The sequence below is a fragment of the Lonchura striata genome, chromosome 18 (genome assembly GCF_050655825.1).
Source record: "Lonchura striata isolate lonStrDom1 chromosome 18, ASM5065582v1, whole genome shotgun sequence".
Lineage (NCBI taxonomy): Eukaryota > Metazoa > Chordata > Aves > Passeriformes > Estrildidae > Lonchura > Lonchura striata.
In genome coordinates, this window is record NC_140720.1 from 2,475,528 (window position 1) to 2,502,107 (window position 26,580).

Consider the following 26,580-nt stretch of genomic DNA (forward strand, 5'->3'; position numbering starts at 1 on the left):
CGAGCTGCTGCTTCCTCTGGTTTGAGGGTGACGCGGAGGCTGACGGAGACCTGGGATCAGATCCCAGCCCTGAGCCGGGCTCAGCCCGCGGCAGCTGGAGCCAAGGCCGGATCCCTGCTTAGGCTGGGATCCTGAGCAGGATTTAGGAGCGTTTTGGGGGTGATTGTGCATTGAATCCCCCCCGCAACCGAGCCGGGGCTGAGCTCTCGCTGCTGCTTGCTGAGGGCAGCCTCGGTTTTCCCCAAAACCAAACGGCACAGCCGGGAGCCATCCATCCCTTCCTTCCCTGCCACAGCCCAGCCCGGCGATGCCACACCGGAATTTCTGCTCGGAGCCCGTGCTGGAGGATGTTAGGTGGTAACCATGGCAACGGCCAGGTTTCTCTTTCCTTGCCCTTGCCAATCACCTTGAGATGCCACCACGTCCTGGCCACCAACCGGGCACCTCGCGTCCCCCCGCGCAGAGCTCCCTGAGCTGTCCCGGTGTATGTGGCAGTGCTGGGCATCCCCACCGTGCTCCAAGGACTGGATTCAGGCATCCCGCACCCCCACGGACCCCTCGCTGTGGGGGTGGAAGGAGCAGGGACCCCCAGCCGGTCCCGCCGCCGTGTCCCCGCGCTGGCAGCGTCCCTTGCCCGCAGCCCCGGCGGAAGGAGCCCGGCGAGGCGCTCCAAGCAACATCTGCAAGTGCTTATCCCCGCAGCCGGCCTGGCCCTTCCCGAAATAGCTCTCCGGGATGGCTGCCCATGCCAGCACTGATGTAATTTGCTTTTATTTCCCTCCCGTCTGCTCCTTCCCCGCCGAGCCGCGGTTCCTGTCAGGCACGCTCCGCTCAGCCAGGGCACTCCCGGATGAAGCTCCCGGTGCCACGGAGGGACCGGGGAGGTCACGGTGCTCTGGTGGATGTGATGCCATTGGAAGCTTCTCATTTCCCTCACCAGAGCGGGGACGAGCCTTATTTGCGCAGTGTGGGGTGAAATCAGGGAAATCCGGGTTGTCAGTGGGGGTTGGTGCAAGTGGTGCGGGGGGTTGGAGGACAGCAAGCCCCAAGGAGAATCCCGATGTTGCCACAGCTCCAGCTGTGCCTCCACCGCTCCAGGAGCCCCGCAGAGGGGTGATTCCCTGGTTCTGTCTCTGGGACGGCAGGGTTTGCCCGCAGGGTGCCACTGGGCTGGGCAGCACCAGGGCTGGAGACGCCTTTGCTCCGCAGCTCCCGGCCCCTCTCCATGCGCGGGGGTTTAACTTGGCCACTTCCATGCAAGCAGAGACAGCCGGGCGCTGATCCAGCGTGGAGCCGGCCAGCTGGCGGCCTCCCCTCGCCTGGCTCCGGCTCCCTGGCTCCGGCTCCGGCACAGACCTCGGGAGCAACGTGTCCGTGCAGCTCCCGCCAGCGCAGCTCCGTCCGTCCGTCCGTCCGTCCGTCCCGTCCCGTCCCGTCCCGTCCCGTCCCTCCCTGCCGCCACCGCGGGCTCCCAGCCTGGGGTCCGGCCTCTCCCTTTCACCAGAGTCATGGAGGAAAAGAATCCCGGGCAAAAACCCATGGAGAAAACACCGTGCCCCCGCCGTGCTCTCGGTCCCTTCGGGGGATGGCGGTGTCCTTGTCCCCTCGGCTCACGCGGTCTGTGCCCGCTGCCAGCTCTGAGACCGCGTCCCCCGCCCTCTCTCCCTGCAGGAACACATGGAACCACGTCCTCAAATAATTGCTTCATTACGGGCTAATTACTGCAATTAGCTGAGCGGGGCTCGCGCAAGGCGAGGCGCGTCCCTCCAGCCCCCAGCCCGTGGAGGTGGCAGGGATGGACCTGTGGGTGCTCCCGCCGGGTCAGGGGGTTCCAGCTTGGCACCCTCAGGGTGCTCAGTCCCTTGGGGACTCCGGCAGGAGCCCGGGGCTGGGTGTGGGGGTGTGTGAGGGTCTGTGGCCATCCAGAGCTGCCTCGGCCATCCCCAACCCCGGCACTTTGCCATGGGATGGGCACGTGCCAATGTCCTGTGGCAATCCACGGTGCTGGTCACGGGCTGCACGTGAGGTCGGTGACATCCAGCACCAAGGTTTTGCTGTTCCCTTGTGACCTTTAATGGCTTTTGCCCTCTGCCTGGCTCCTGGCACTGCTGCAGGAGCCCATGGGGGCTCTGTGGCTCTGCCAAGCAGGAGCAAGGCCAGGCTCACCTTTAATCCCTCCCCAGAGATGGGGAGCAGAGCCAGCTCCAGCTCTGGGCACTCCAGAGGTCCTGGGGTGGTTCTTGCACCACTCAGCAGTGCCACCACCCAAAGCCACTGCAGGACATGGGGTGCAGCGGGCACAGAGCTGATTGTCCCCATCTGTCCCCCAAAGCAGGATGCACAGAGCCCCCATCCTCCAGTGTGACCCTGGTGTTGTCACTGCTCTGGTGCCACTGTGAGACCTGGGAGTGCCAGGACAGCCGTGTCCCGTGCCAGCAGTTGTGCTCAGCTCTGCTGCCATTGTCACGGCTGCGCTTATGAATAAATGAAGTGCGAGCAAAGCGTCTGCCTAATGGCACGGTGACAAATGTGTACCAAAACCAGAGGGAAAAGGGAACGATTTGAGGAATTCAATTATTTAACAGAAGCTTGTTACTGCCATTGCACTGGGGACCCTCCTCCAGCACGGCCCTGGCTCTGGTGGGGGGTGGCAGGGAGTGTCCTGGGGTGCTGTGGGGGCTGTTGGGGGCCACAGCTCCCTGGGACTGGGGGCACACAGCATGGGGGGGTCTGCAGCGGCTGGTGGCAGAGGGGGGGATTTATTTGCACCTCGGGAGATGCAGATGGACTCAAACTGTCTTGTGCTCTGCCTGATTGCTGAGGCTGGACGTGGCCCAGGGTCTCATCCTGCTCGGTCAGGACCTCGTGGATCCAGCCCTGGTGTTGTCACAGTCTAATGTCACATGAGATGTGGGCTCACAGAGAGGGACTGGCGCTTAAAATGGATTTTAATCAGTCCCACTGTCCCCAGTGCCCAGGGATGTGTGTCCTCACAGCCTGGCCATGGTCATGTGAGTGTGGCACAGAGGACAAGGGGCAGCAGCTGCCTGCCCCTGCTGCCTCGAGCTGGGGGCTGGAAGGGTCCGTTCCTCCCTTTTGAGGTCACGGAGACCTCGAGCTCCATCCTGCACGGCAGCCAGCGCTCCGTCCCCGGGGCTGTGGGGCTGTGCCATGTCCTCCTGCCAGGAGCTGAGGCCAGCACGGATCAGTGCCCACGCCCCTCCCCAGGCAGCCGGCGGGGAGGGATCCTGGCAGGGGACGGGAGCGTGTGGATGTGGGCAGGCTCTGGCAGGGGCCGTGGGCTCAGGGGCAGCTCCCCGTGCCCGCCCCGCCGCTGCCTGGGGACAGCTCGCTCCGAGCTCCATATGCTGGAGGAGATGAGCTTTATCCACCTCCAGCCTCCTCTGGCTGCAGCCCAGGCTCCGGCTGGAGCAGGGATCCGGGGCTCTGGCACAGCATCCCTCCATCTCTCCTTTCCCTCCCCGCAGCTCCGTGGGGCTGGAGCAGATCCGGCTGAGCCCCGGTGGATCTCAGCGTCCTCTGCTTGATCCCCCAAGCTCAAAATCCGACAGGAACGTGGCCCGTGCCGAGCACCATCCACAGCCAAAGCTGCCCACCGGGGACAGCCACCGCCCTTCCCGGCCCCGGGGGACACCGCTGTGAGATCTGGGGCTCCTCTGCCAAAGGAGCTGCCAGCAGCCGGGATTCTCTCTGCAATCGTCAGCCCTGGCGGCAGGCAGGAGGAAGCTGCTGTTTGCCAGGGAGCAGAGCCTGGCAGAGCCTGGCAGAGCCTGGCAGAGCCTGGCAGCCCGTGCCAAGCCCCGGAGCTGTGCCGGGACCGAGCCCCGGCTCGTCCGCAGGGCCGGGGGGAGCCGCGGCTTGGCCGAGCCGCAGGAAGGCGCAGGAGCGGCGTTGCTGCGGGGGTGGATGCCTGGGCACCCCCTTTTCCAGCTCGAAGTGCCCCATGGGTTAGGGGCCAGCTCGGAGCCCCTCTGTCCCAGCCCTCCCCCTCGGGGTCCCTGCGGAGCCGCAGCCAGCGGGTGGCTGCTCGGAGAGCAGGAAAACCGCGGCGTCAATCCCAGCGGGAGCAGGGGCGGTGATTTAGGGGAGCGGTCACCCGCCCGAGCTGCTGATGAGCTGCGAATCGAGGGGAGAGAAATCAGGCTGTGACACAAAGTGGCATCTGCTCGCACGGGGAGGGGATAAATCCCGGCCGGCACGTTCCTGCTCTCCGGAGAGATGGATTTGGAAGGGCGGCAGAGGCTCGGGTGTGAGTTATTGGCTGAGGAGCACTCGTGCCAGCTGGCAGGGGAGCCCAGGGATGATGGCACTCCGGTCTGGGACATCAGGGGTGACGGGACTCTGGTGTGGGACACTAGGGATGACAGGATTCCGTCACAGGACCCCAGGGTGCTGCTTTCCAGTGTGGAACCCCAGAGATTCCAGGCGTCCAGTGTGAGATCTTTGCACCACACAGTTCCTTCTCTTCCTCCCAGCCCTCCCAGCTTCCTTAACTCTCATTTCCAAACAGGCCAAGATGAGGAAGGAGGAGGAAAAGGAGACTCCAGAGCCAGGGGTTTTATTCCTGCACATCTCTTCCCTGGCTGCCAGATGGGCAGTAGGAAATTATCCATAATTCTTTATCTGGAAGTGCTACAGTAGGGCAGAGTCACCTTCTCCCGGTGATTCCAGCTCCAGGGTAGGGGGCTGGGGAAGGGGGGTACCCCCACTCCCAGGCCCCCCATGTCCAGTGCTCTGCCTCAGCAATGGGGTCCCAGCCAGGGGCCCTCCTCCGTCCCCTCTCTCCAAGCCACCCCTGCCTCTCACCTCCCCGAGCCTGACAAATGATTTACAGGAGATGATGTCGACTTGCTTGCTCATCTAAGTTTTCCTTTAAATGAGGTTTTTTTTTTTGGAGCAGGCTCACAAATCGATCCCCTGTCACCCGTGCTCTGCTCGTGCCGTGGGTAACGGCAGGGAAATGGATCCCTGGGTCCTCGGGAGGGGTGGGGGCTCTGTCCAGAGCCCCTCCGTGCACGTGGGCCAGGGCTTGTGGCACACGTGGCTGCACATCAGCATTTCGGAGTGTGCACCCTGGCTCGGGCTGTATATCTGGGTGTGCAGAGCTTTATGACAACTGAAATGGAAAAGACAATTGGATGTCAAAACCTATCCCAGGAACCCATTTATACCCACTGACTTTTATGGGATTCCCACTGATTGATTCGAGCACCATAAAACTTCCCACAGCGGCTCCCAGCCCTCCCAGCCTCGGTTCTGTAGGGATGGGATTGACTCCTCTGCCTGTATCCAGCATTCCTGGGGGTGCAGCTTCTTCCCAGCTCCCTGTGGGAGAAATTCCAGGTGAGGGATGCAGCCACCTTGCCATCCATCCCTGTGCTGGAACATCAGGCAGGATGGGGTTGGAGGCCACGGCTGAATCCTGCACATTTTCCTTGGGAAAATCCCTCCTAAGCCTCAGTTTTCCATTCCCAGTCACTTTTCCTCGTTGCAGAGGTGAACTTCACACTTCACTGACGGTCTTCAAGTGACAGCCCTCAGTGCCACCAAGGCAGGAGCTGGGATGCTCCACTCTGTCCCCAGCGGGATAATCCATCACCCTGCACGGGTGCCACATGTGCCACGGGCAGCTGGTGGCTCCAGGAAGCCAAAATTCCATGTGTGGCCACAATTCATCACCCCCAAAGCCTGGTGAGCCTCTGGAGTCCTCCAGAGAATGGGACAGGAGGCTCTGCTCACCCAAATCCTAATCAGAATCTCCCAACCTCCCATTTTTTCCCTTTAATCCCCCAAATCCTAAGCAGACTGCAGAAATGAAGCACTTCTGGATAGAAAGGAGTGGAATATTTCCAGCTGGAAGGAATCTACATGGATCACCTCCTCACAGTCCCCCAAACTGGCCTGAGCAGAGGATGTCCAGGGAACCTGTGCCAAGCAAGGCCTTCCCTGAGCTCCCAAAAATAAAATATTTCCATGTCAGAAAGCTTTGAAAAAGGAAATGGGAACCATAATGGAAAAGATGAGGAGTAAGGAGAAGAAATTGGAATGTTAAATGAAGGAAAAGCAGTGAAAGGAGGGTTCTGGTGGGGGAAGGAGCGGGAAGGATGGGGGGATGTCCCCAGGGAGGGCACAGCAGGGGGCTGGAGCAGGTCACCAGTGCCACCAGGAGCCATCGGTGGGCGCGGAGCTCGGCACGGCCCGCGGGGCTCCAGCGGCCCCCGCGTGTCCCGGAGGGCGAGGAGCCCTTCCCCAGCACCCCGGGGCCCTTGGCACGGGTGGGAGCGGCTCAGCCGCCCTCCAGCGCTCTCCTTGCCACGGCTGAGCGCGCTGACCTTTCCCGGCGCTTCCCGGCTGCGCTGCCGGCTGCCGGCTGCGCTGCGAGCCGGGGGGAGGCGGCAGCCCCGGCCCCTTCCCCCTCCCCAGCGCACGGAAACCTCCGGCTGTGCGCGGAGAGCCCGGACACAATCAGGACACGGGAGCTGCAGCACGGGGACAGCCCGTGGGCGGCTGGCAGAGTGTCCCCAGTGCCTGTGACAGCATGGAGTGATGGTGGCAGTGAGGGTGACAGGCAGAGCCTGGTCCTCCCAGCCTCTGGAGCGGATGGGGGCACAGCCAGGACTTCCACGCTTTGGGCTGGGAAGGTTCGGTGCAGGTTCCTGCCACAATTCCAGCCAGGGGTCAGGCAGGGCTCGGCGTGGGGGGCAGCTCTTGCATCACCATGGCACTGCCATTGTCACAGTGCTGCGCTTTGTGGCACCGTTGTGTCACCATTGCAGTGCCGTTGTGTCACCATAGTGTCACCATTGCAGTGCCATTGTGGCACCGCTGTGTCACCATAGTGTCACCATTGCACTGCCATGACACTGTGCTTATGTTGCCATTGTTGTGTCACTGTTGTGTCATCATTGCAGTGCCATTGTGTCACCGTTGCACTGTTGTGTTGCCTTTGTTGTGTCACTGTTGTGTCACCATTGCATTGCTATGACGTTGTTGCCATGTCACCATTGCAGTGCCATTGTGTCACCATAGTGTCACCGTTGCATTGCTATGACACTGTGGTTGTGTTGCCATTGTTGTGTCACTGTTGCAGTGCCATTGTGTCACTGTTGTGTCACTGTTGCACTGCCATGACATTTTTGTTGTGTCACCATTGCAGTGCCATTGTGTCACCATAGTGTCACCATTGCAGTGCTGTTGTGTCACCATTGCACTGCCATGGCATTGTTGTTGTGTTGTCGTTGTTGTGTCACTGTTGTGTCACTGGTGCATCGCCTGACATTATGGTTGTGTCACCATTTTGTTGCCGTTGTGTCACCTTTGTGTCACCACTGCACCGCTACACCATCCCTGGAGCACCATCACTCCACGACCCTCCCTCTCCCATCCCACCACCCTTCCCACACCCCGCCCCGCCCAGAGCCCCCTGGTTTGTCCCAGTGTCCCCAGCCCGATGTCACCTCCCGCTGGCTTTCCCCACTCCCCGCGGGGCCGCTCCGCCCCGCTCCGGGCTCGGGAAGCCGAGGGCAGCCCGGAGCAGGCTGAGCTCCCGGTACAGCACGTCCCGGTGTCCCGGGAAGGGCAGGCACACACCGCCCCCCTCTCCCGCCTGTTCCCACCCCTCGGATAAAAGCTCTGCTCCTGGAATAAAGGATTTCAGGACCCGCTGTGCCTGTGTGGATAGAAACTCATTTGTTTAATAGGCAGCAGTTTGGCTTTGTCATGTTCATTTAGTTTTTAATGACGCACAGTTGTGCCAATATTGATTTTAGCTTATAGAGACTCAAAAAATTTACTATCTGGAATTATCTGAAATGTAGCTGTTTCATCCAGCGGGCAGCAAGATGGATCTTTCCCAGCCTCACTCCCAGCAAGGTGGCGGCACCAACCAGCTGGGAAGGGCTCTGTGTCATCTCTGTCCCCATCTCACCATGGCGTAGCCAGGTTGGCCCTTATCCAGGGAAACTGAGGCACCAGTGTGTTCCCCCAAGCCCTGCCTGCGAGGCTGTGCTGGGGATTCGTGCAGCTGTCGGGTCTTTCCCCCTGTATCCCATAGGGATGTTTGCTGAGGGAAGGAATGTGCTGGGAGAGCAGGGCCAGGGCTCAGACCTGCCCCTCCACCCCCCACCCAAACCTCGTCCTGCACCCACGGTTAAGGAGCCAACAGCTCTCAGGGGTGACCAGAGGCAGCAAATCCCACCCAGACCCCCTTGGAAGCAGGATTCCCTGGTGGGAGCCAGCCAGAATCCATCTCCTGAGGTAACACAGGGCCATGCTCGGGGTGTGGGGACCCCAGGAACACCCTGGGGGAGCAGAGCCGAGCTGGCTGGAGCAGCAAATGCAGCAGGATGGGTGGGCTCGGCAAGGGAGGGGCTGGGCAGGGACCCTCCCCTCCCCTCCCGCCCGGGTGCCCCCAGCCCGGTCCCAACCCAATTATGGGATAATTCACTTTGAGGTTTGGCTGCTGCTGACGGGATTGATTGAGGAGCTGGTAATTACATCTCCCTAAAAGGGCCCTGGGGCTTTGTGGGAACACAAGTGGGGAAAGGAAAGGCTGATTTTTATGGGGGGACAGGCTTGGGGAACCCACCAGCACCACGTGTCCCCCTCACCATGCCCTCACTTGTGCCCACCCCCCTGCCAGGCAGGGATCTCTCACCTCAGCCTGAGCTCGGTGTCATCCATTATGCAGGTCTAAAAATATATTATTTACTATTTCCCCGATTTCCACTCATAATTTATCACCTGCAGGCAGGGCTGGAGTCCCCAGCCAGGCTCCTGTCCTGTTCTCAGGAACGGGGCTCCCCCCTGCCCTCGGCAGCACAGGAGGGAGTTGGGAAGTAGTGGGGTGAGCACACCTGAGGGGGCTCCAGCTGCAGCTGGGTTAAATCTCCTCCCTGAACACACCTGAATGAATTCCAGCTGCAGCTGGGTTAAATCCCCTCCCTGAACACACCTGAACGAATTCCAGCTGCAGCTGGGTTAAATCCCCTCCCTGAACACACCTGAACGAATTCCAGCTGCAGCTGGGTTAAATCTCCTCCCTGAACACACCTGAATGAATTCCAGCTGCAGCTGGGTTAAATCCCCTCCCTGAACACACCTGAATGAATTCCAGCTGCAGCTGGGTTAAATCCCCTCCCTGAACACACCTGAACGAATTCCAGCTGCAGCTGGGTTAAATCCCCTCCCTGAACACACCTGAATGAATTCCAGCTGCAGCTGGTTAAATCCCCTGCCTCAGTGCCCAGCAGAGTTGGGATGTGGGCTCTGTGCAGCTGCTCTGGGATGCCCACCCTGTGCCAGGCAATGAAATGCTGGAGCTTCCCCTTTCCAGGAGGGATGAGCCACAAGTGATGCCCACTGGGCACTGTTAAGGTGGGTTTTGGGCTCTGTTGCTTTTGTAGGGGTTCTGCTGGCAGGAACTCCAAATTATGGGGTATGAGAAGTGCCCAGGGCTGCTGTGGGCACCCACAGATGTGGGGGTGCTTCAGGTGGTGATGGCAAGGTCAGGGGTGCTGGGAGGGTGAGAGCACACGTGATGTCTCCTAAAACCTGATCAGGTGTCCCCCACAAAGTCTTTTTGAGTCTGGATTTAAAAAAAACCCCACTTCTCTGAGCTTTGTGTATGGGAATCAGGGATGGGGTCACTACAGGCACTCTGGCTGAGGGGAGTGGGTCTGGGGGGCTCTGGCACCCCCAGCCTGGCCCTGGCTGCTGTGGGAAGGTCAGCAGTGAGCCCCTCGAAAAGCTCAGCTTCTGGAAGCTGTGAGTAAGTGAGAGTCTTGGATGCAGCCCCCAGCAAACCTGGCTGGTCCCCAGCTGCTGTTCCCGAGGAACGCTCCGGAGGTGGCCTTTAAATGTTAAGAAATCATGTTAAAACGAGCCAGGGCTTTAGTTTAAATTTTTAATCTCCTGATTTAAAAACTCAGCCCTGAGGTCTGGGCTGTTGGTGGGGGCTGGTGCTGCTGAGTGGGTGTCTCTGTGCTGGTGGTCCTGGGGTGTGGGGTCAGCTCTGAAATGGGGGCTGCACCTTTGCCCTCCTGCTGCTGAGTGGAGACAGCTTTTCCCATGGCTCATCCTGGGCCTTCTCTCGACCCTTCCCAGCCCATAGGAAAAGGAAAATTTGGCTTTGCAGGGCAGTGGAGGAGCACTGGGGGCTGGGGGGGGTTCTGGTTCCATGGTTCCAATATTAGAAATGTTTCTTCTCCCCAGTACCTGCAGCCTCAAAGGTGCTTTGGAGGAGGATTCACCAGTGTGAGCTGAGGAAGGGTCTGGAGCAGCAGGAATGGTGTTTGCCCCCCCTCAGCCCCTCTGACACGGGGATCCAGGTGGGAACCCCCACATCCTGCTCGGTATGGGGGAAGAAGCCCCCCTGCTCTGGTGGGAGCAGCTCTTGCCACGCTGCCCTGAGCTCCTCAGGAGGGTGAAAGATTTTCAGGGAGCAAAGGCTCACTCTGCCTGCCTCCCTGCCAGCAGGATTAGTGCTCCCCACCCCCAGAGGCGAGGAGCTGTCTCGGGGTGCTCCGTTGGAGGGCTTCAGAGCAGGAGAAGGACCCCCAATGCCAGCCCTGGGATGGGTTTGGGAGTCCGTGGTGGTGCTGCATGTGCCAAACCCTCGTGTTCGAAGGGGAAGCAGCGCTGGTTTGGCTCAGTGGGTTCCCACGGTCCCCATGGCCTCCCTGGAGGTGTGGGACCCTTAACCTCCCGTTCCAGAGGTTTGTGGAGGTGCCGAGGTGGAGCAGAGGGGTGGCAGCCACGGCCAGGTCTCCCTGCAGAGTCTCTGTCTCTTTGTGACTTGTTCCCAGAGCTCTCCAAGGAGAGAGCCAGACCCCGCTCAGCCGTGGCAGTCCTGCCCCCAGTGCTGGTGGTGCTGCTCTGCTCTCTGCCAGCTCAGAGCCCCCTCAGCACTCAGCAGGGCCTTGAAGGAAGATTTTAATTGGGCTGAGATGCCCCAAAGAGCTGATGCTGGGAGACAGCCCCAGGGCAGGGAAGAGGAGCAGCCCTGGCAGGAAGGAGAGGGCAGGGCGTGCTCCTGGTGCTGTTCCTATCCTCGGGATTTTTTTGACTCATCAAAGATTTCAGATGTTTCTGTTCTGAGCCTGTTTGGAGGCTCCTTGCACAGCACCCGAGGGCAGCGTGGAGCCCTGTTTGATGCCCTTCGAGGAGAGGCAGCTTCAGCCCTGCCAAAAATGGGGCGTTTGCCTGCGTGTGGCCTCCCGGGGCCCAGGGAACGAGGAGGTGGCTGTGACTCAGCCCCAGCTGCAGCTCCGGGGAGAAGGGACCTGTCCTAAACCCAGGTTTGAGGAGAGCAGTGAAATGATTGCAGAGGCTGCTCTGGCCTGCAGCGCTGCCCTGGATTGACTCTTCCAGCAGAGCTGATGCTTCTGGAGAAAAAAGCCCCTTTCAATCTTAATTACAAAACTGAAAAGGTGTTAGGGAGCCTCGCTGCAGCCGGAGTTATCCTCCCCGTTAGAAACGTGCACGTTATTGCTGCTCTGGATCCTTCTGGCTTCTCCTGCTGCCTGTGGGAGCTTGTTACCCTGCTGGCCGTGAGGCTGCCGAGCCTCCCGGATCCGATTTCTCTTCCTGCGCCGGTGCTGACAGCCGGAGGTTACATCCATCTCCTCTCCCCTTTGATAGCCGAGAAGGACCGAGCTCCTGGAGTCTCTCACTCGCCGGCAGCGCTTCCGACCTCTCCTTGCACTTCCCCGCCCTTCCCCGGCGCGGGGAGCGTGGATGCTGCCCTGCTCCAGGAGCAGGGATGCTGCTGGGAGTCGATGCCTCCTCTGAGAAACACGAGGGATGCTGAGGACAGCCGAAACTCTTGGCTGTTGTCCTGTAGCCTTTGGATAGTGCTGATGGTCCCCAAAGCTCCTGACACAGCCCAGCAAAGACTTTTTACATTTCAAACAAAGCCTTGATCTTTTTTTGGAGCTTGCCTTGGTTTCAGACAAGAGTTTTTTAATTCAAGCCCAGCGCCGTATTTTGGGTTTGACTTTGATGCGCCCTCTTCAAGCAGGAGGCAAAATAACAGCGTTCACATCCGCAAATAGCCCCGGGCGGGCTCCTGCTGCCCGCGGCTCCGCGGGGCCCGCCCCGCCTCGGCCGGGCTCCGGCCGCAGCTCGGGGATGCGCAGCTGCCGGTGCGGGCTGGAGAGCCCCGTGCAGGGCCGGCGATGGAGAGAGGAGCTCAGAACGCCCTTTTAGAGACAGGCGGGAGTCCTGTGATGTGGCTCACGGGGGTCTGTAGGGGTGTGCTGTCACGATTCCTGGTGTAATTACAAGCGGTGCTGCCCCGAATTGTAGGTTAAGTTGGGATTCTCAGTAATGTCGGTGGAGGAGGGCGTCAAAACTCGTGGGAGATGAAGTGCCCTGTGTGGGGCAGGGGTGACCCAGCAGCACGGAGAGGACACCCGGGCATCACCTGGAATGTCCTCAGGGACACTGGTGGGTGGCAATGTGAGGCCACCGCTGCCCTCTCTGATCCCTGGGATGTGCCAGCAGCTCCGGGCTCTTCCACACGTTCCTGGAGACAGGTGTGGTGCTGCCTGCTGGAACTTGCTCCTGCTTGGAGGGGTTTGGGCAGAGGAGAGCTGGCACAGAGCGGGCAGGACCGGGAGGGGGGGATGTGCTCTGGTGGGAGCACTGATGTGAGATCCAGACTCTATCAGTCTGGGTGACCGTGGGGAACCAGGTACCTGTGCAAGTGGGTAATAAACTACTCACTGCTCAGCAAGATTAATGGTAATAACCATAAATCAGTGCAGGCACCAGGGTCAGACCCGGATTTATGGCCCTGGAGACAGGAATTCCTGTTCTTCATGGAACAAAGCCCCGATCCTGCAGGGGCCTGGGAGCGTGCTGAGTGTTATTGTGACTGTGGCGTGTGTGGAGGTGCCTGGGGAACGGTCTGAACCCCCGATGGGGGCTGAGCTCGCCCCTGGCAGGGCAGCCTCTCCCTTTGCTTGCTCAGCCGGCAGTGGGAAACACCTCCCTGAGGGGTGAGCCAGGATTGCTGCCTCCCACAGCACATTGATCCCGTCAGCTCGGTTGCGAATGCCAGCCACGGAGCTGATTAATGCCGGGGTGGGCAAGAGCTGGGTTATTGTTCAGTTTCTCTTCAAGAGGTCGATGGGAAATTTGGCAGTAGCTCTCCAAATATGCAACGTGCACGCAGGCTTTGTCCCCCCAAGGGCTGTGCAGGATTTCCACGTGAGTCTTACATTGCAGTGGAAATGCACACCGGGGCCGGGCACTGTCACACGCAGTTGTTTCAATGCCGGTGGGAGAGTGCTCCCTCTGTCCCTGCCCCGGTGTGACCCGGCGCTGCCGGGGCCGACTCCAGGCTAATCTGCTCATGCTTTCGTTTCACCCTGATCCTTGCAGGTCCCTTGGCTCAGAGGTGCCGTGTGTGCTCAGGAGGCTGATCCAGAATTCCGGATGGATATTTCCTCCTGTGCAGATGGTGCAGGTCCTTGGGTGTTAATGCTCGGCAGCAGCCGTGACTGAGCTGCTTTCCCCCACCTAATGCAAGGCACTGTGCTAGCAGAAAGCACAGACATCTTTGAAGGATGTGTGATCCTGTTGGGAGCTCTGGGCTTGAGGAATTGAGGCATCAGGCCTGATGAGGTGGTGTGTCAGGGAGGTGCTGCTGGGTCATCTCTGGGGTTAAAGGTTTTGTTGGGTTTTTTGGGCTTTGTTTTTGAGAACCCTAAAACGTTTGCCCTGGTAATCCTATGTCATTGAGTTCTGCCTTAGAGCTACCTGAGGGATGTGCTGCGTCCCCTTCGCAGGGGTCGAGTGCTGATGCTCTGAGTGCTGTCGGAGGGACTGGGGCAGCGCGGGGTGGGTTAGGGTCGAGCTGCAGACCGGAGCCGCCGTTTCCATAGCGGGGGCACCGGCAGCGCGGGGCACCCTCCCGCTCCGCACGAACCGGGGGCGGCCGGCGGGGACGCGCCCGCTCCCTCCGCGGCCGCTGGGTAGCGCTCGGGGCCGCGCCGTCTCCCCGCCTCCCCGGCTCGTGCTGCCCCCGGCTCCGCCGAGCGCCGCCGCCGCCGCTCACTCCGCCGCCGCGCAGCGAAGGAGGAGCAGCAGCGGCCGGAGCGCCCAAAGGGGTCGGCGCGGCGCCGCCAGCCCGCCCGCCGCGCACCGCCGGCGGCTCCGAGCGGGACCCCGCGCCGCCGCCCGCACTGCCGCACTTTCCCCCGTTCCCCGCTGGGGACGAACCCTCTCCCTGTCGCCCGGAGCCGCCGAGGAGGGGATGTCCCTAGGCAGGAGCTGAGCGCTGCGAAGGGGCCACCCCCCGCCCCCAAACTTTTCGCTCGGCCCCGGAGCGGCGGGGACCCGGCCCCCATGGAGCCCGGGCGGGCAGGAGGGGCCGGGGGCGCGGCGCCCTGCGCTTCCCGTCCCCTTCCCTGACGCGGGCGCAGCGCTCGGGGAGGGGCTCGGCTGCCGGCTCCGCTCCGGATTTGGTGGTCCCGGCTCCGCACGTCCCTGGGGAAGCTGCCGATGGTGGGGAGCTGCCTGCGGACCGCCCCCAGCCCCACGAGGAGCCCTTCACCCCGGCGCTTTCGCCTCCCCCTGAGCAGCGCTGCTGCGGGGATCCCTGCGCCGGAGCCGCCCGGATTATAAAGTCGGGGAAGTTCTCCCTCCGCAACCCCCCCAGCTTGTCTCGGCAGAGCCATGGCCCCGCTCCGGAGCTGGGGGCTGCTCTGCTTCGCCGTGCTCGCCCTGCCCGGCCCCCCGGGAGCCGGCGCCCAAGGTAAGGGGATGCGGGGGGCGGCGGAGATGGGGGGACCCCGGGCTGCACCCGTCAGCCAAGGCTATTGCTACCCCGGGCTGGGAGACCGGTGTGCCAGCCGGGGGATGGGAGCGAGGCGGCTCTGGAGCTCCTGCTGGGGGAAGAGCAGCATCCGTGATATTCGCAAAGCCTCCACGGAGCCAGGACTCGGGGCCCGCCGGTGCTGGGTGCAGCGCGGTGTTCGTGGTGGTTCAGGGGAACGAGCAGCGTGGCTCTGCTCTGCCTCCCCCTTCCCCATAACTGCCCTCAGGCTGGGGATGGGGGAACGTGTTGCTCTGAGCATGAGGTAGAGCCTGTGCTGGATCACCTTCGGGAGAGTGAGCAAGCACGAGGGGTAAGCGTCGCTCATTCCCCCCCTCCGCGGGTGCCCCCGTTGTACCACGAAACCCGGGGTGCGAGTTTGGGGGATTCCCAGAGAGCAGCTCATACCCTGATCTTGGTCTTATCCGCTTCCAGCCGCTGGTACGAATTGGCAGGGGGCTGGGGGAGTCTGCACCCCCGAGCCTCTGTGGGTGCCTGGGGCTCCCACTGCACCCCAACAACCCCCGGGTGCTGCCGAGCAGGGTGAGCCCCTCTCTGCTCCTCACCCTTTGGGCTCGGGCACAGCACAGGCTGCGTTTAGCTGCTCCGCTAGCCCTCAGGGATATAAAAATAGTTTGTGGCCCTTCGGGGCGCAGCTGGGGTTCAGAGGGGCCGGGAGGACCCTGCGGTCTCCTTCCTGGCCGTCAGGGTCCCTGCGGGCCCAGAGAGGAGGCTCCCGGCTGGCAGGGCTGCAGCGCGGCTGCCTCCGTCCCTGCGCTTGGACTGAGCAGATCCAGACGGGAAATGGGGGGGCACAGCTGAGCGCAGCGCCGGGGGTCCTCACCCACGACATTTCTTGCCCTTGTTTGTGGCAGCAAGTGGAGCCAGAAGTCCCTGAGCGCTCCCGTGCTCCCGCTCCCCCTGAGCCTCCCCCAGCACTGCTATAATTTCTCAGTAATTAAGTTCAGAACATAACATCTAAAGCGGCAGTATATTATCCGGGCAGGCCCTGTGTGGGGAGCTCTGAAGGTCTCTTTGATTGATTCACTCCCTTGCCGAGTTTCTCTTCTCCTGGCTGGCGTCTCCGGCTGGCGGGTCCCCTGCGAGCCGTTTGTTCCCTGCCTGCGGGACGGGCTCCTGGGGTGACCCAGCCTCCTTCCATTTATTTACCCGTGGGGCTCCGGGGTCTCGCTGTGGGGTGGAAGATGCGGGGCTGCCTGTGCCCCGGCGCTCCGGAGGGGTGGGGAAGGGGCTTTGCTCCGCTCTCCTGGCGCAGGAGCCGAGCTTTGCAGCTCTGGCTCTCTGCGTGTCGCGTCCTCGCGGGCGCTGTGACATTGCTCGGTGCCCGGCCCCGGCGTGGCAGCGGCCAGCAGGGAGCTGGATGTGCTGGAGGGATCATTCCCAAAGCCTGGCATGTGCCCGCCTCCCCTGCCGTGGGTGGCACTGGGGACGTGCCAGCAGGGTCACCTCGCGGCTGCGGTGCCCGTGGGGCGCTGGCGCTCTCCGCTGCACCCCGCCGGGATGGACAGGAGCGGGGTGCCGGAGCTGGGAACAGCCCGGCACGGGGCTCCAGGCTCTGGTTTGTCCCACTGCGGTGGGGCACACAGCAGCGCTTTGTGCCGGGGCTATTGATTCTGGCGGCCAAGCAAAATGGGATCAATCGGAAAGGAAAGGAGGAGGCGGCGGCGTGAGACCTCCCCGGCCGGGGCGCAGGGGCTGCCCGGGCACGGGGTGAGGCACTTTCATACCTGTGCTTGGTAAAAAAAGGCCCCTTGCTGCCCGTGAGAGAGAGGATGGAAGTTTAATTACAGCCCGTCTGTGCTGTGTAATTATTAATTACCCGTGGCAAAAAATAACTTATTGATTAGGGGCCTCGCGCTAATTACCCGGAGCCCAATGCGGAGCTGGGGGAAGGCTCAGCCGGCAGCGCTGCCCGGGCGGGAGCTGTCGCAGTGCGACCTGTGCCAGGGCTGTGCCAGGGCTGGGGGCACGGGCAGCCCACCCCTCCGTCACCCCTTTGCCTGATGAACAAGGCAAGAAAGGGATCCCCAAGAGCTGGGGGAGGCTGGGGGTCCCCAGCCCCCTCCCTCTCACTCTGTAGATTTTCTGACACCCAGAAGATGCAGTTTCCCCACATCCAGTGCTGGGGGCACAGCCCGGACCCCCCGTGCTGGCACAGCACCCATAATGGGATTGAGGAGCCTGTGGCCAGTCCCTGGAGGGATTTGGGCAGCTTAAGGTTCCAGACGGGATTTGGGGCAGGGGCCTGCCACGGGCAGCTTCCACCAAAGAGGCTTATTAGAGGTGGCAGGAGGGGAGTTCCAGCATCTTCTGTCCCCGTGCGTGGAGCCCGGGCACGTCTGCACGCACTGTGCCCTGTGGGGCTGGGCAGGAGGGGGACAAGGACGAGCCCCTGCCCTTCCTGGGGGCGATGCTGGTGCCAGGCTCACGCCAGGACTTTGGTGCTGGGAGCTGCTGGTTCCTCTGTTCCTCTGGCATCAGGGCAGGAGGGGGTGGCCCTGGCTCTCCTGTCCCTGCCAGCACTGCCACATTCGCTGGTGGCCTTGTGCAAGGCACCAGCTCAGGAAGGAGAGTGGCTTTTAGGGGAGAGGAAGGGAAGATTAAAATTTGATGCTGCTTGGGAAGCCATTAGTGCCTGGGCACAGCGATGATGAAATTTTGATGACCTGATCACCGTAAGGAAGGGGGATCCGGTCCGGTCCCAGGCAGGCTGTGTCACTGTGCCTGTCACTGCGCTGGTCCCCAGAGGTTTGGGGTGCCAGCTGAGGAGGAGAGCAGGCAGGATGAGAGCTGCCAGCGGGATGGAAATGGGAGCTCGTGCCCACCTCCAGCTGCCGGCACCGGTGGGCAGGGGGAGCTGGCGGTGGCTGAGCAGCTCCTGCCCCGCTGCCATCCGGGGACCAGGGTGAGTGACAACGTCAAGTGCTGCTCGTCCCTTAGTGACGGGGACTGGGCTGCGGTGGCATTTCCGCTCAGCAGGAGCACAGGCAGGAGCTCGAGGAGAGCGGCAAGGAGGGAGCAGGCGGATGCTTGGCTGCTTGAGAACCTGGGAAAACGCTGATAATTAAACCGGGAGGAGGGAGGCTGGCGGGCGCTGCGCGGAGGTGTGACCCTGCCTCCGCCGCTCCACGAGCCGTGTCCTTGTCCCCAGCCTGTGCCTGTGGCTGGTTCCTGCCTGGGGACGAGCTCCGGCCACGCTCACATTACTGTAGGCCCTACACAAACTGGTTTGGTGTTGGGGTGTGTTGGTCGCAGCAGCAGCACAGGCCTGGGGTGAAACGGCCCCGTGGGGCAGCACCATGTGGGAGCAGAACCCGCTGGGTGGGTGGGTGGGTGAGCGGAGGGTGCCCTCCCCTCTGAGCCCTCGTTACTGCCCCAAGCTCATTAACGAGTGGCTGGCGTGTGGCTGGGTGAGAAACGGCCGGGGAGAAATATGCTGCTGTCAGTGGTGATGTGATTGTGCTAACGAAGGGCGAGCTGAGCCCCCGCCGTGCCCGCGGTTCTGCCAGGGCTGGTGGCTCCACCGCTGCCTCGTGGCACTGGGCCTTGGACTTCCAAAGCAGCCCAGGGAATCCAGAAGCCCTGAGGAGATCCAGCAGCCCTGGGCAGCTGGGCTGGCTCAGGGTGGGGGGCACTGGGGTGTCCTGGCAGCTTCTCTGCCAGTGCAGTGGAGCGTGCCATGGAGCTGCCGGAAAGGACATGGTGCCAGGATCACTCAGGTGTGGTGGTGATGCCAGGGACCACTCTCATCCCCACGGCTGCTGCTCTGAGTTGGGGTTCCCCCCATCCATTGGGGTGGATCCAGCCTCAGGACGTGTTCCTTTAGCTCTGCCCGGCCAGCAGGCAGGAATGTGCTGGCAGCATCTCCCTGCTGTGCTGGCCACGCTTGGCATCCCTGCCACCCCCCTTGGCATCCCTCCCACCCTGGGCATGCTGGCGATGCCACTGGCATGGGCGCTGCCCTCTGCACCCTCCGTGGGTTTGGGGACCAGCTCTTGGGGGTGCATTTCCCACCCCCACTCCCAGCTCTGGGGGTGTGTCCTGCACCCCTCTCCCAGTGCTGCCTCACCTTGCAGCCCCTCACCTGCCTGTGCCCCGGGCAGGCCGTGGCCCCCTTGGTGGCCCCTGCCCCACCCTCCCCTCGCCCCCAGCCCCGGGGGTGCAGGAATGCCTGCCTGGAAAGCCATGCCGGGCTCGGGTTGCCTGGGAACTGGGAAACCTGATCCCTGGGAACGGGGGCCGAGGGCAGGGGACATTCCCGGGCTGCAGCTGGTCCCCGGCCCCCTTTGTCTCTCTGCTCTGATGGGGCCCCCAGGAATGGAGACTTGGGGCGTGGGGGCTCTCGGCTCGAGTGGGGCCATCCCTGGGGACACTGCAGATGCTCTGGGGTGTCACCTTCCCGTGTGGATCAGTGTCACCACCATGGGCTGGGCAAGGGGACCGAGGCTGGGTTGGACAGGGCTGGCAGGAACCTGGTCTGTGGAAGGTGTCCCTGCCCGTGGCAGGGGTGGGACAAGAAGAGCTTTAAGCCCCTTCCAACCCAGCCCATTCCATGACTGGGGGCGCTGGGATCAGCTGCTGCTGTGTGCCAGCAGCTGGGCATCCCGGCTGGCCACAGGGATGGCATGGTGGCCATTCCAGGAATGCTGGGGTCCCCTGTGCTGAAGTCACTCCCTCCCTGCCAGCCGTCACTGTCCCCACCACCCTCCCTGACACGTGGCAGCTCCTGAGCATTCCAGAAGCTTCCCTTCGGCCTGGGCAGCATGGGGAAACTGAGGCACGGGGCAGGAGTGCTGGTGGGGACAGTGGGAAGGGGACAAGGGGGCTGGCTGGTGTCCTGCTGCCTGGTGGCACTGGGTACAGCGGGAAGGGGACCCAGGCCCACGAGAGCTGCTCCTTTGGCTCCCGTGCCTCTCCCTGGCCGTGCGGAAGCCCCGGGTGCAGGGAAGCCTTGATGAGTTTGACCATTAGCAGAAGAAGGCGCTGAGCTAATTTTAGCCCTGGTAGCTAATTGCTTTCTGCACTGCTGGGTGAGCCCACAGCCTGCGAGTCCTCGGCTGTAACCTTGAGCCCTCCCAGCTCCGTGCCCGGCGGCACCGGGGTCCTGCCAGGGCAGGGAGCGGGATGGGGATTCTCCTGCAGGATCGCTGGGTCCTGGAGGGGTTTCTCTGGAACTCTGGGGTGTACAAAGCTGGGAGGTGTTGGGGTGCCTGGCAGGGCCCTGCTGCCCACAGCTTGGAGTGGTGGCCCTTGTGCAGAATGGGGACACGCAATGTGGGAGGACTCTGGCTGTCAGGGGCGGCTGTAGGGTGTGGACCCCCAGGGTTGGGACTCCTTCAGCTTGATGAAGGGATATGCTGGGTTTGGACCCCCTTAATTGGGAATTGCTGGGTGCAGAGGGCATTTCCCTATGGCAAGAGTGAGGCTGGGGACACACGTGCTCCCTGTTCCTGCTGCGGGGACAGAGTTCTTCCCAGGATGGCCAGAGGCGCCTGTCCCTCTGTCCCCATCCTGCAGAGCCACCCCCAGCACATCCCAGCTCACTGACTGGAGTCTGGGGCACGGGCTGGGCAGTGCTGGGCCTTTATGGGGACATTTGTGCTCCTTCCAGGAGTGTCCCCCTGCAGGGAGCAGTTGAGCGCTGGGTGCCGTGGGTGCTGCCCCCACGGGTCTCTGCAGGGTGGGACGCTCGGTGCTTCCTCTCCTCCTCCTCTTCCTCCTTGCCTGGGCTTATCAGGGGTCAGGCTCAGAGCTGGGAGGGAGGTGAGGGGTCCTGCATGATCTGACATCCCCAGCTCCTGGCAGTCCATGAAGGGTTGGTTGGGGATGAAGAGGGATGCAGACACGATGCCGGCTCCGGGCCCAGCGTGGGGCTGGGAGGGATGGATGGACGGACAGAGGGATGGATGGATGGATGGCGGGCTGGCTGGAGGGGGCTGGGACCGGCGGACACAATAGCTCTGGTTTCAGCACCCCGCCTCCTGCATGCCTGAAAAACAGCTGATGGCCGTGACGGGGGATGAAATGGGATTAGCTGCTGCTTCCAAAGGGAGAGCGTCCTGCCGAGCCGGACAATGTTCCCGCTGTGCCCCAGTCCCAGCACAGCCCTGCCCAGAGCGGCTCGGCGCTCTCCCCTGCCCTGACTGTCCCCGGGGGGAACTTCCGACCCTCCCGCACCCAGCACCGGGCTCTGCCCAGACTCTCGGGGGTGCTGCAGACCCCGGGGCGGCGTGGTGCTGCTTCCAGCGCCGAGCAGCTCCCAGGTGAGCTGCTGGGGTGGCAGGAGCTCGGAGCTGTCCCACCCCGGCGAGCACCTGGAGGGAGAAGCGAACCTCGCGGCACGAAGGGGCTTGGCAGGGTGGGCACCTCTGGCCTGGCCCCCCCGGTGGGTGCCGGGGCACGGCGGGGACCCGCGGGGTGTCCCGGGGCGGGAGCCACGCGCGGCCGCAGCTGCGGCGCTGCCGGGGCGTGCGGCGCCGTGCTCGGTGGAGCGAAGTGATGTTTATTCTGATAATGAGTTCTCAATGCATTCGCAAACTAATAAAATCAACTCATTAGGGTGGGATGCTTCATCCCGAGCTCTGCTGCCTTTGGGAGAGCCCTCCCCTCCGGCTGAGCACCTGGAAGCGCTCGGCACCCGGCCCTGGCGGGAGGGAGAGGATGGGTGCCTTCATCGCCTCCTTGTCTCCGTTTCCCTGGCTGGCAGGGCGGGCAGCGGGGCTGTGCAGGAGCAGGGCACGGAGCTGCCGGAGCCGTTCCCCGGGGACGCCGGGGGAGTCTCACTCGCTTGGCTTCTCCCCATAAGCTTCACGTCAGGCTGGAATCGCTGGCGCGGCGTTGGCTGGAAAAGCCCCTCTGGCTGGGAGAGCCACAAGTGTGTGAATAAATGCGATGCCCAGAGTTGGCCGCGCCGCCCTGGAAATTCAGGGCTGACTGGGGGGGGATGCCAGGCTGCCTGTTCTTCCCCCACCCCGCGAGCACGGCTGTCTGGGAAGGAAAAGCTTTGGGAAAAAAAAAGCTTTTCCAAGGAAAACTCATGCTCGCTGTCATGCTACAGCTATTTCTGTTTCAAGTGAGCAATGCAATGACTAATTAATACTTAGGGGAAAGGATGCCTGGGCAACACCCCACTGAATGGGCGAGTGCCCGGGGCCGCTGGCTCGGGGCCGTGCCGCGGGGAGGGGACTCCGGCCACCCGCGCCTTCGTCCCGCCTGGCACGGGCAGGGGGGAGCTGGCAGAGCATTTTCCATCCCGCGGGGCTGGCGACTCGATTGCGTCAGTGCCCTGGGAAGGGCTGAGCGGGTTTTTTTCTTGTGGTTTCTTCCTTGTGCTTTTCTTTCCCCGCCGTTTTTTTGGGTTGGGCAGCGCCGCCTCGTTGGGATTCTCGGGGCGAGTCTGGGAAGCGGCTGCTGTGTGTCTGTCTGTCTGTCCGTCTGCTGGGCATCCTGCGGGGCCGGGGGAGGTGGCACACGGCTGTCCCTGGCAGCAGGGACATCTCAGGTGCTGCTGAGGCTCCCGCAGGGCCGGCCTGTGGTGGCTTTGCTTTCCCAACCCTGTGACCCCGGCGTTTCCACAGCTCTGGGCTGCGCTGTCCTTCCAGGAATTCCTCGAGGATCCACTCAGCGCGTTCCACGGGGCCAAACCCAACCCCGGGACTGTGTGTCACCCCGTGGGGTGGGTGACAGGGGACGCCCCATGGGGACAGGGCTCTTGGGACCCCCACCTCGCTTGGCAGCTGGGCGTGGAGCCTGTTCCTGCCAAATCCATGTGGGACAACTCCGGGCTCGGCCGGAAGGGCCGGGAATGGCTGAAGTGCAGGACGGGGGATGCGCTTTGACCCCTCTCCTGCCCGGGAAGAGTCCGGCTGCTGGGGGGGCATGGAGGTGATGTCCATCGATCCTTCCCTTCCTCCGTGTTTTGGAGCCTCTCCCGGGAAAATCAGCCGCAGGATCCGGCCCCTCTAATAGCGTTGAGTCACTCTCCGGGTGTCCGTGACTCACGGCGGTGACCCAGATACGGCGGAGCTGCGTAATCGCGGGCTTCGGAGGATTTCTGCCGTCGGAAGGAGCTCGTTTGCTAGGGAAGGAGTTTTGGCCAGAGCCCGGAGCTCGTTAAACATCCCCAGCTGGGGACGGGGCTGTCCTGCGCGGGGACAGGCTCGGCAGGACAATGTCTGTCCGTGCCACCTCACCAGGGCAGCCCGAGGGATGTGCCCTGGGCTGTGGGGGGCTCCTGTCCCTTGTCCCACCTCTGCTGCAGGTCCCTTCCAGCTCCTGGCAGCTCCACGCGTTTGGGTTTGGAGCTCCGTGTCCCGGGGCCGGGATTGGGATCACGCTCCGGGGTCCGTGGGGGCTGCCCGCTACCTCGGAGCACAAAGCTCTTCTTGTGGCCGCCGGGCTCGGGGCTGGACACGCACAACGCGGCCGTGTGTGTGTGTGTGTGTGTTTGTGTGTGTGTGTGTGTGTGTGTGCGTGTGTGTGTGTCTGTTTGGGGTTTCCCGGGAGGGAAATGTTGGTTTTTCCAGCGGCAGGGATGGGCAGGCACACAGCCCTGCTCTGTTCCCAGCCCTGGGGCTGAATAAATCCCTGTTTCCCGGCCAGGGCTGATGTTTCTCCGTTGGCTCTGGGAGCATTTCGAGCCTTACCTTACCCACATTGTCACCGGGGCGCACCGGGCTGTGTCCCCAGTGCCACAGGGATGGGGACTGAGGGCTGTCCCGGGCTGTGGTCCATGGGAAGCCTGAGGGGATGATGCTGGCACGGCCCTGGCTCTGCTGCAGTGGGCAGAGGAGGATTTCTCACCAGGTTGGGGGCCTCTGATGGCCGGGGACATGGGCTGGGAGCTGCTGAGGAGTTGGGGAAGGGATTGCTGAGATGAGACTGCAGGGGAAGGTGGCTTCATCTCCAGCACCGCTGCTGGGAGAAGGGAGATCCTGAGCCTTTTTCCAGCACCCCTTTTCCTGGGGGAGCCCCTCCCCACGCCCCCCATCCCTGGAGGGGCTCACCCGGGCATGGTGAGGCTGCCCATGGCCCCCTGAGCCTGCCAAGAGCCCCGGCTGTGGAAGAGGAGCTTGTTATGGAGCCATCGTGCTTTTAATTAACAAATTAAAATCCTAGTTAACAATCCAGCCCCAGGGCTGTTGGAGGCTGGGAGAAGCTGGAGCGTTTGTTATGGAAACAGCAGTTAATTAACAAATAAATAAATAAGTATGGGCCTGGAGACAGATGTGGGAGGAGGAAGGGGAGATGGCAGCATGGTTGGGGTGTCCCACTGGCCTGGCCCGGTGGGATGCAAGGAGGGAGGAGGACATCCATCCGTCCATCCATCCATCCGTCCATCCATCCATCCATCCATCCATCCATCCATCCATCCATCATCCATCAATCCGTCCATCCGTCCGTCCGTCCATCCGTCCATCCATCCATCCATCCATCATCCATCCATCCATCCGTCCATCCATCCATCCATCCATCCATCCATCCATCCATCCATCCATCCATCAATCCGTCCATCCGTCTGTCCGTCCTTCCGTCCATCCATCCATCCGTCCGTCCGTCCGTCTGTCCGTCCATCCATCCATCCATCCATCCATCCATCCATCCATCCATCCGTCCATCCATCCATCCATCATCCATCCATCCGTCCGTCCATCCATCCATCCATCCATCCATCCATCCATCCATCCATCCATCCATCATCCATCTGTCCATCCATCCATCCATCCATCCATCCATCCATCCATCCATCTGTCCATCCATCCATCCATCATCCATCCATCCATCCATCCATCCATCCATCCATCCATCCATCCATCCGTTTGTCCTGGGGGCTGCCATGGTCCGGGTGGGCATTGCCAGCTCCATTCAGAGCCACAGAGTGCAGGGGGCTCTTCCTGCCCCTGCCAGGACAGATCTGGCCACGTTCCACCTGCCGGAGCCACCTGGGCTGGTGGCTCCCAGTCTCTGCCTGGCTTTTCCTGAGCACTGCCAGCTCCAGTAGTCCCCCTGCTGCAGCCCCTGCCCCCACGCTGGGACCAGGACAGATCTCCAGCAGAGATGGATGAGGTGTGACACTGGCAGAGCTGCTGTGCAGCTCGCAGGTGACACCAGTGCCACGCTGGGGACCGCAGCAGGAGGGGACAGCGCTGGGGGGCATGGCTGGGGGCTGCTCCTGCACCCCCGTGGTCCCCATTGGTGTCACCTGTGCCTCAGGACTGGGCTGTGTGGAGGATTTGGGGAGTGCTGAGTGCTGGAGGGGGTGCTGAGGCCGTGGCCTCCCTGGCCGTGCCCCGCAGTGCTCAGCTTGGATTAGGCACAGGGATGTCACCCAGAGCCCCGAGCGGTGGCTGCTGCCAGCGGCGATTACCACCCTGGGTGGCTGCTGGGGCCCCGCGGGGGTTCGGGGTCACTGTGCTGCTCCCCGAGGCGCTGCGGGGTCACCTGGAGGTCTCACTGACAGTGCCACAGGCAGGGCTGGGGTGGGATGGGACCCAGTGTCACAGGCAGGGCTGGGGTGGGATGGGACCCAGTGTCACAGGCTGGGGTGTCTGTGGGATGTGACCAATTTCACAGGCAGGGCTGGGGTGGGATGGGACCAATGTCACAGATTGGGGTGGGATATGGGATGTGACCCAGTGCCACAGACAAGGGTGGGATGGGATGTGACCCAGTGCCACAGATAAGGGTGGGATGGGATGTGACCCAGTGTCACAGGTTGGAGTGGCTGTGGGATGTGACCCAGTGCCACAGACAAGGGTGGGATGGGATGTGACCCAGTGTCACAGGTTGGAGTGGCTGTGGGATGTGACCCAGTGTCACAGGCAGGGCTGGGGTGGGATGTGACTCAGTGTCACAGGTTGGAGTGGCTGTGGGATGTGACCCAGTGTCACAGGTTGGAGTGGCTGTGGGATGTGACCCAGTGTCACAGGTTGGGTGGCTGTGGGATGTGACCCAGTGTCACAGGTTGGGTGGCTGTGGGATGTGACCCAGTGTCACAGGCAGGGGTGGGATATGGGATGTGACCCAGTGTCACAGGTTGGGTGGCTGTGGAGACCAACGTGGGGATGTGACCCAGTGCCTGTGTGAGGACGTGGGTGGCTGAGGGGGTCACCGTGGGGACGTGACCCCTCTGCCAGCCCACACTGGGGCCCTGCAGGGTTCTTGTGGGGTGAGGAGAGGGCAGAGCCCACGTCCCTCCTGCAGCTTCACCTTTCCAAAGGCTTAGGGTAGGAAATCAGTTTAAGCTCCAGCTCTGCAAATCCTGCGGTGTCACACGGGCGGGAGCCGTGCTCCGCTGAGCAGCTCCTCCAGGTTTGCATCTCCCTCAGCCTCCCCCTTAATCCAGTTACCACACCTCTGCAATCAGCTTACAGCGTGTGGGGAACCCCAAATCCCCTCCGAGGGAGGCGCAGGGAGCGGGCCAGTGGTGCTGGAGCTCTGGGCTCAGCCCAGCTCCTCGAGGCCAGCTCCAGCTCCCCTCCTTTGCCAGCCCTCCTGGGGTCACAGGCACCCTTTAGGGAGGTGTCCCCACATCCCCAGAGCTACCCATGACCCAAAATTCCTTTTTCCCGTGTCAGGGAGGTGCTGAAGCAGCCACACAAGTATGCAGGGCGTTGGCTGGAGATGAGCTGTGATGGGCAGGAGCTGTGACCTGAGCCAGGGGACGGCGTGCCCATGCCCAGCAGCCCCTCGTGCTGCCCGTGCCCGTTCCCCACGGC

General features: G+C 62.4%; 1 protein-coding gene across 1 annotated transcript in view; it reads left to right on the forward strand.

Annotated features, from left to right (window-relative positions):
* The first annotated feature begins 14,448 nt into the window (after positions 1-14,448).
* SDK2 (sidekick cell adhesion molecule 2) overlaps positions 14,449-26,580 on the forward strand; it is a 47,411-nt gene continuing 35,279 nt past the window's right edge. The window contains exon 1 of the mRNA XM_021534176.4: positions 14,449-14,782. Within this exon, the coding sequence (XP_021389851.3) occupies positions 14,704-14,782 (79 nt within the window). The 5' untranslated portion in view covers positions 14,449-14,703. The remainder of the gene's footprint in view (positions 14,783-26,580) is intronic.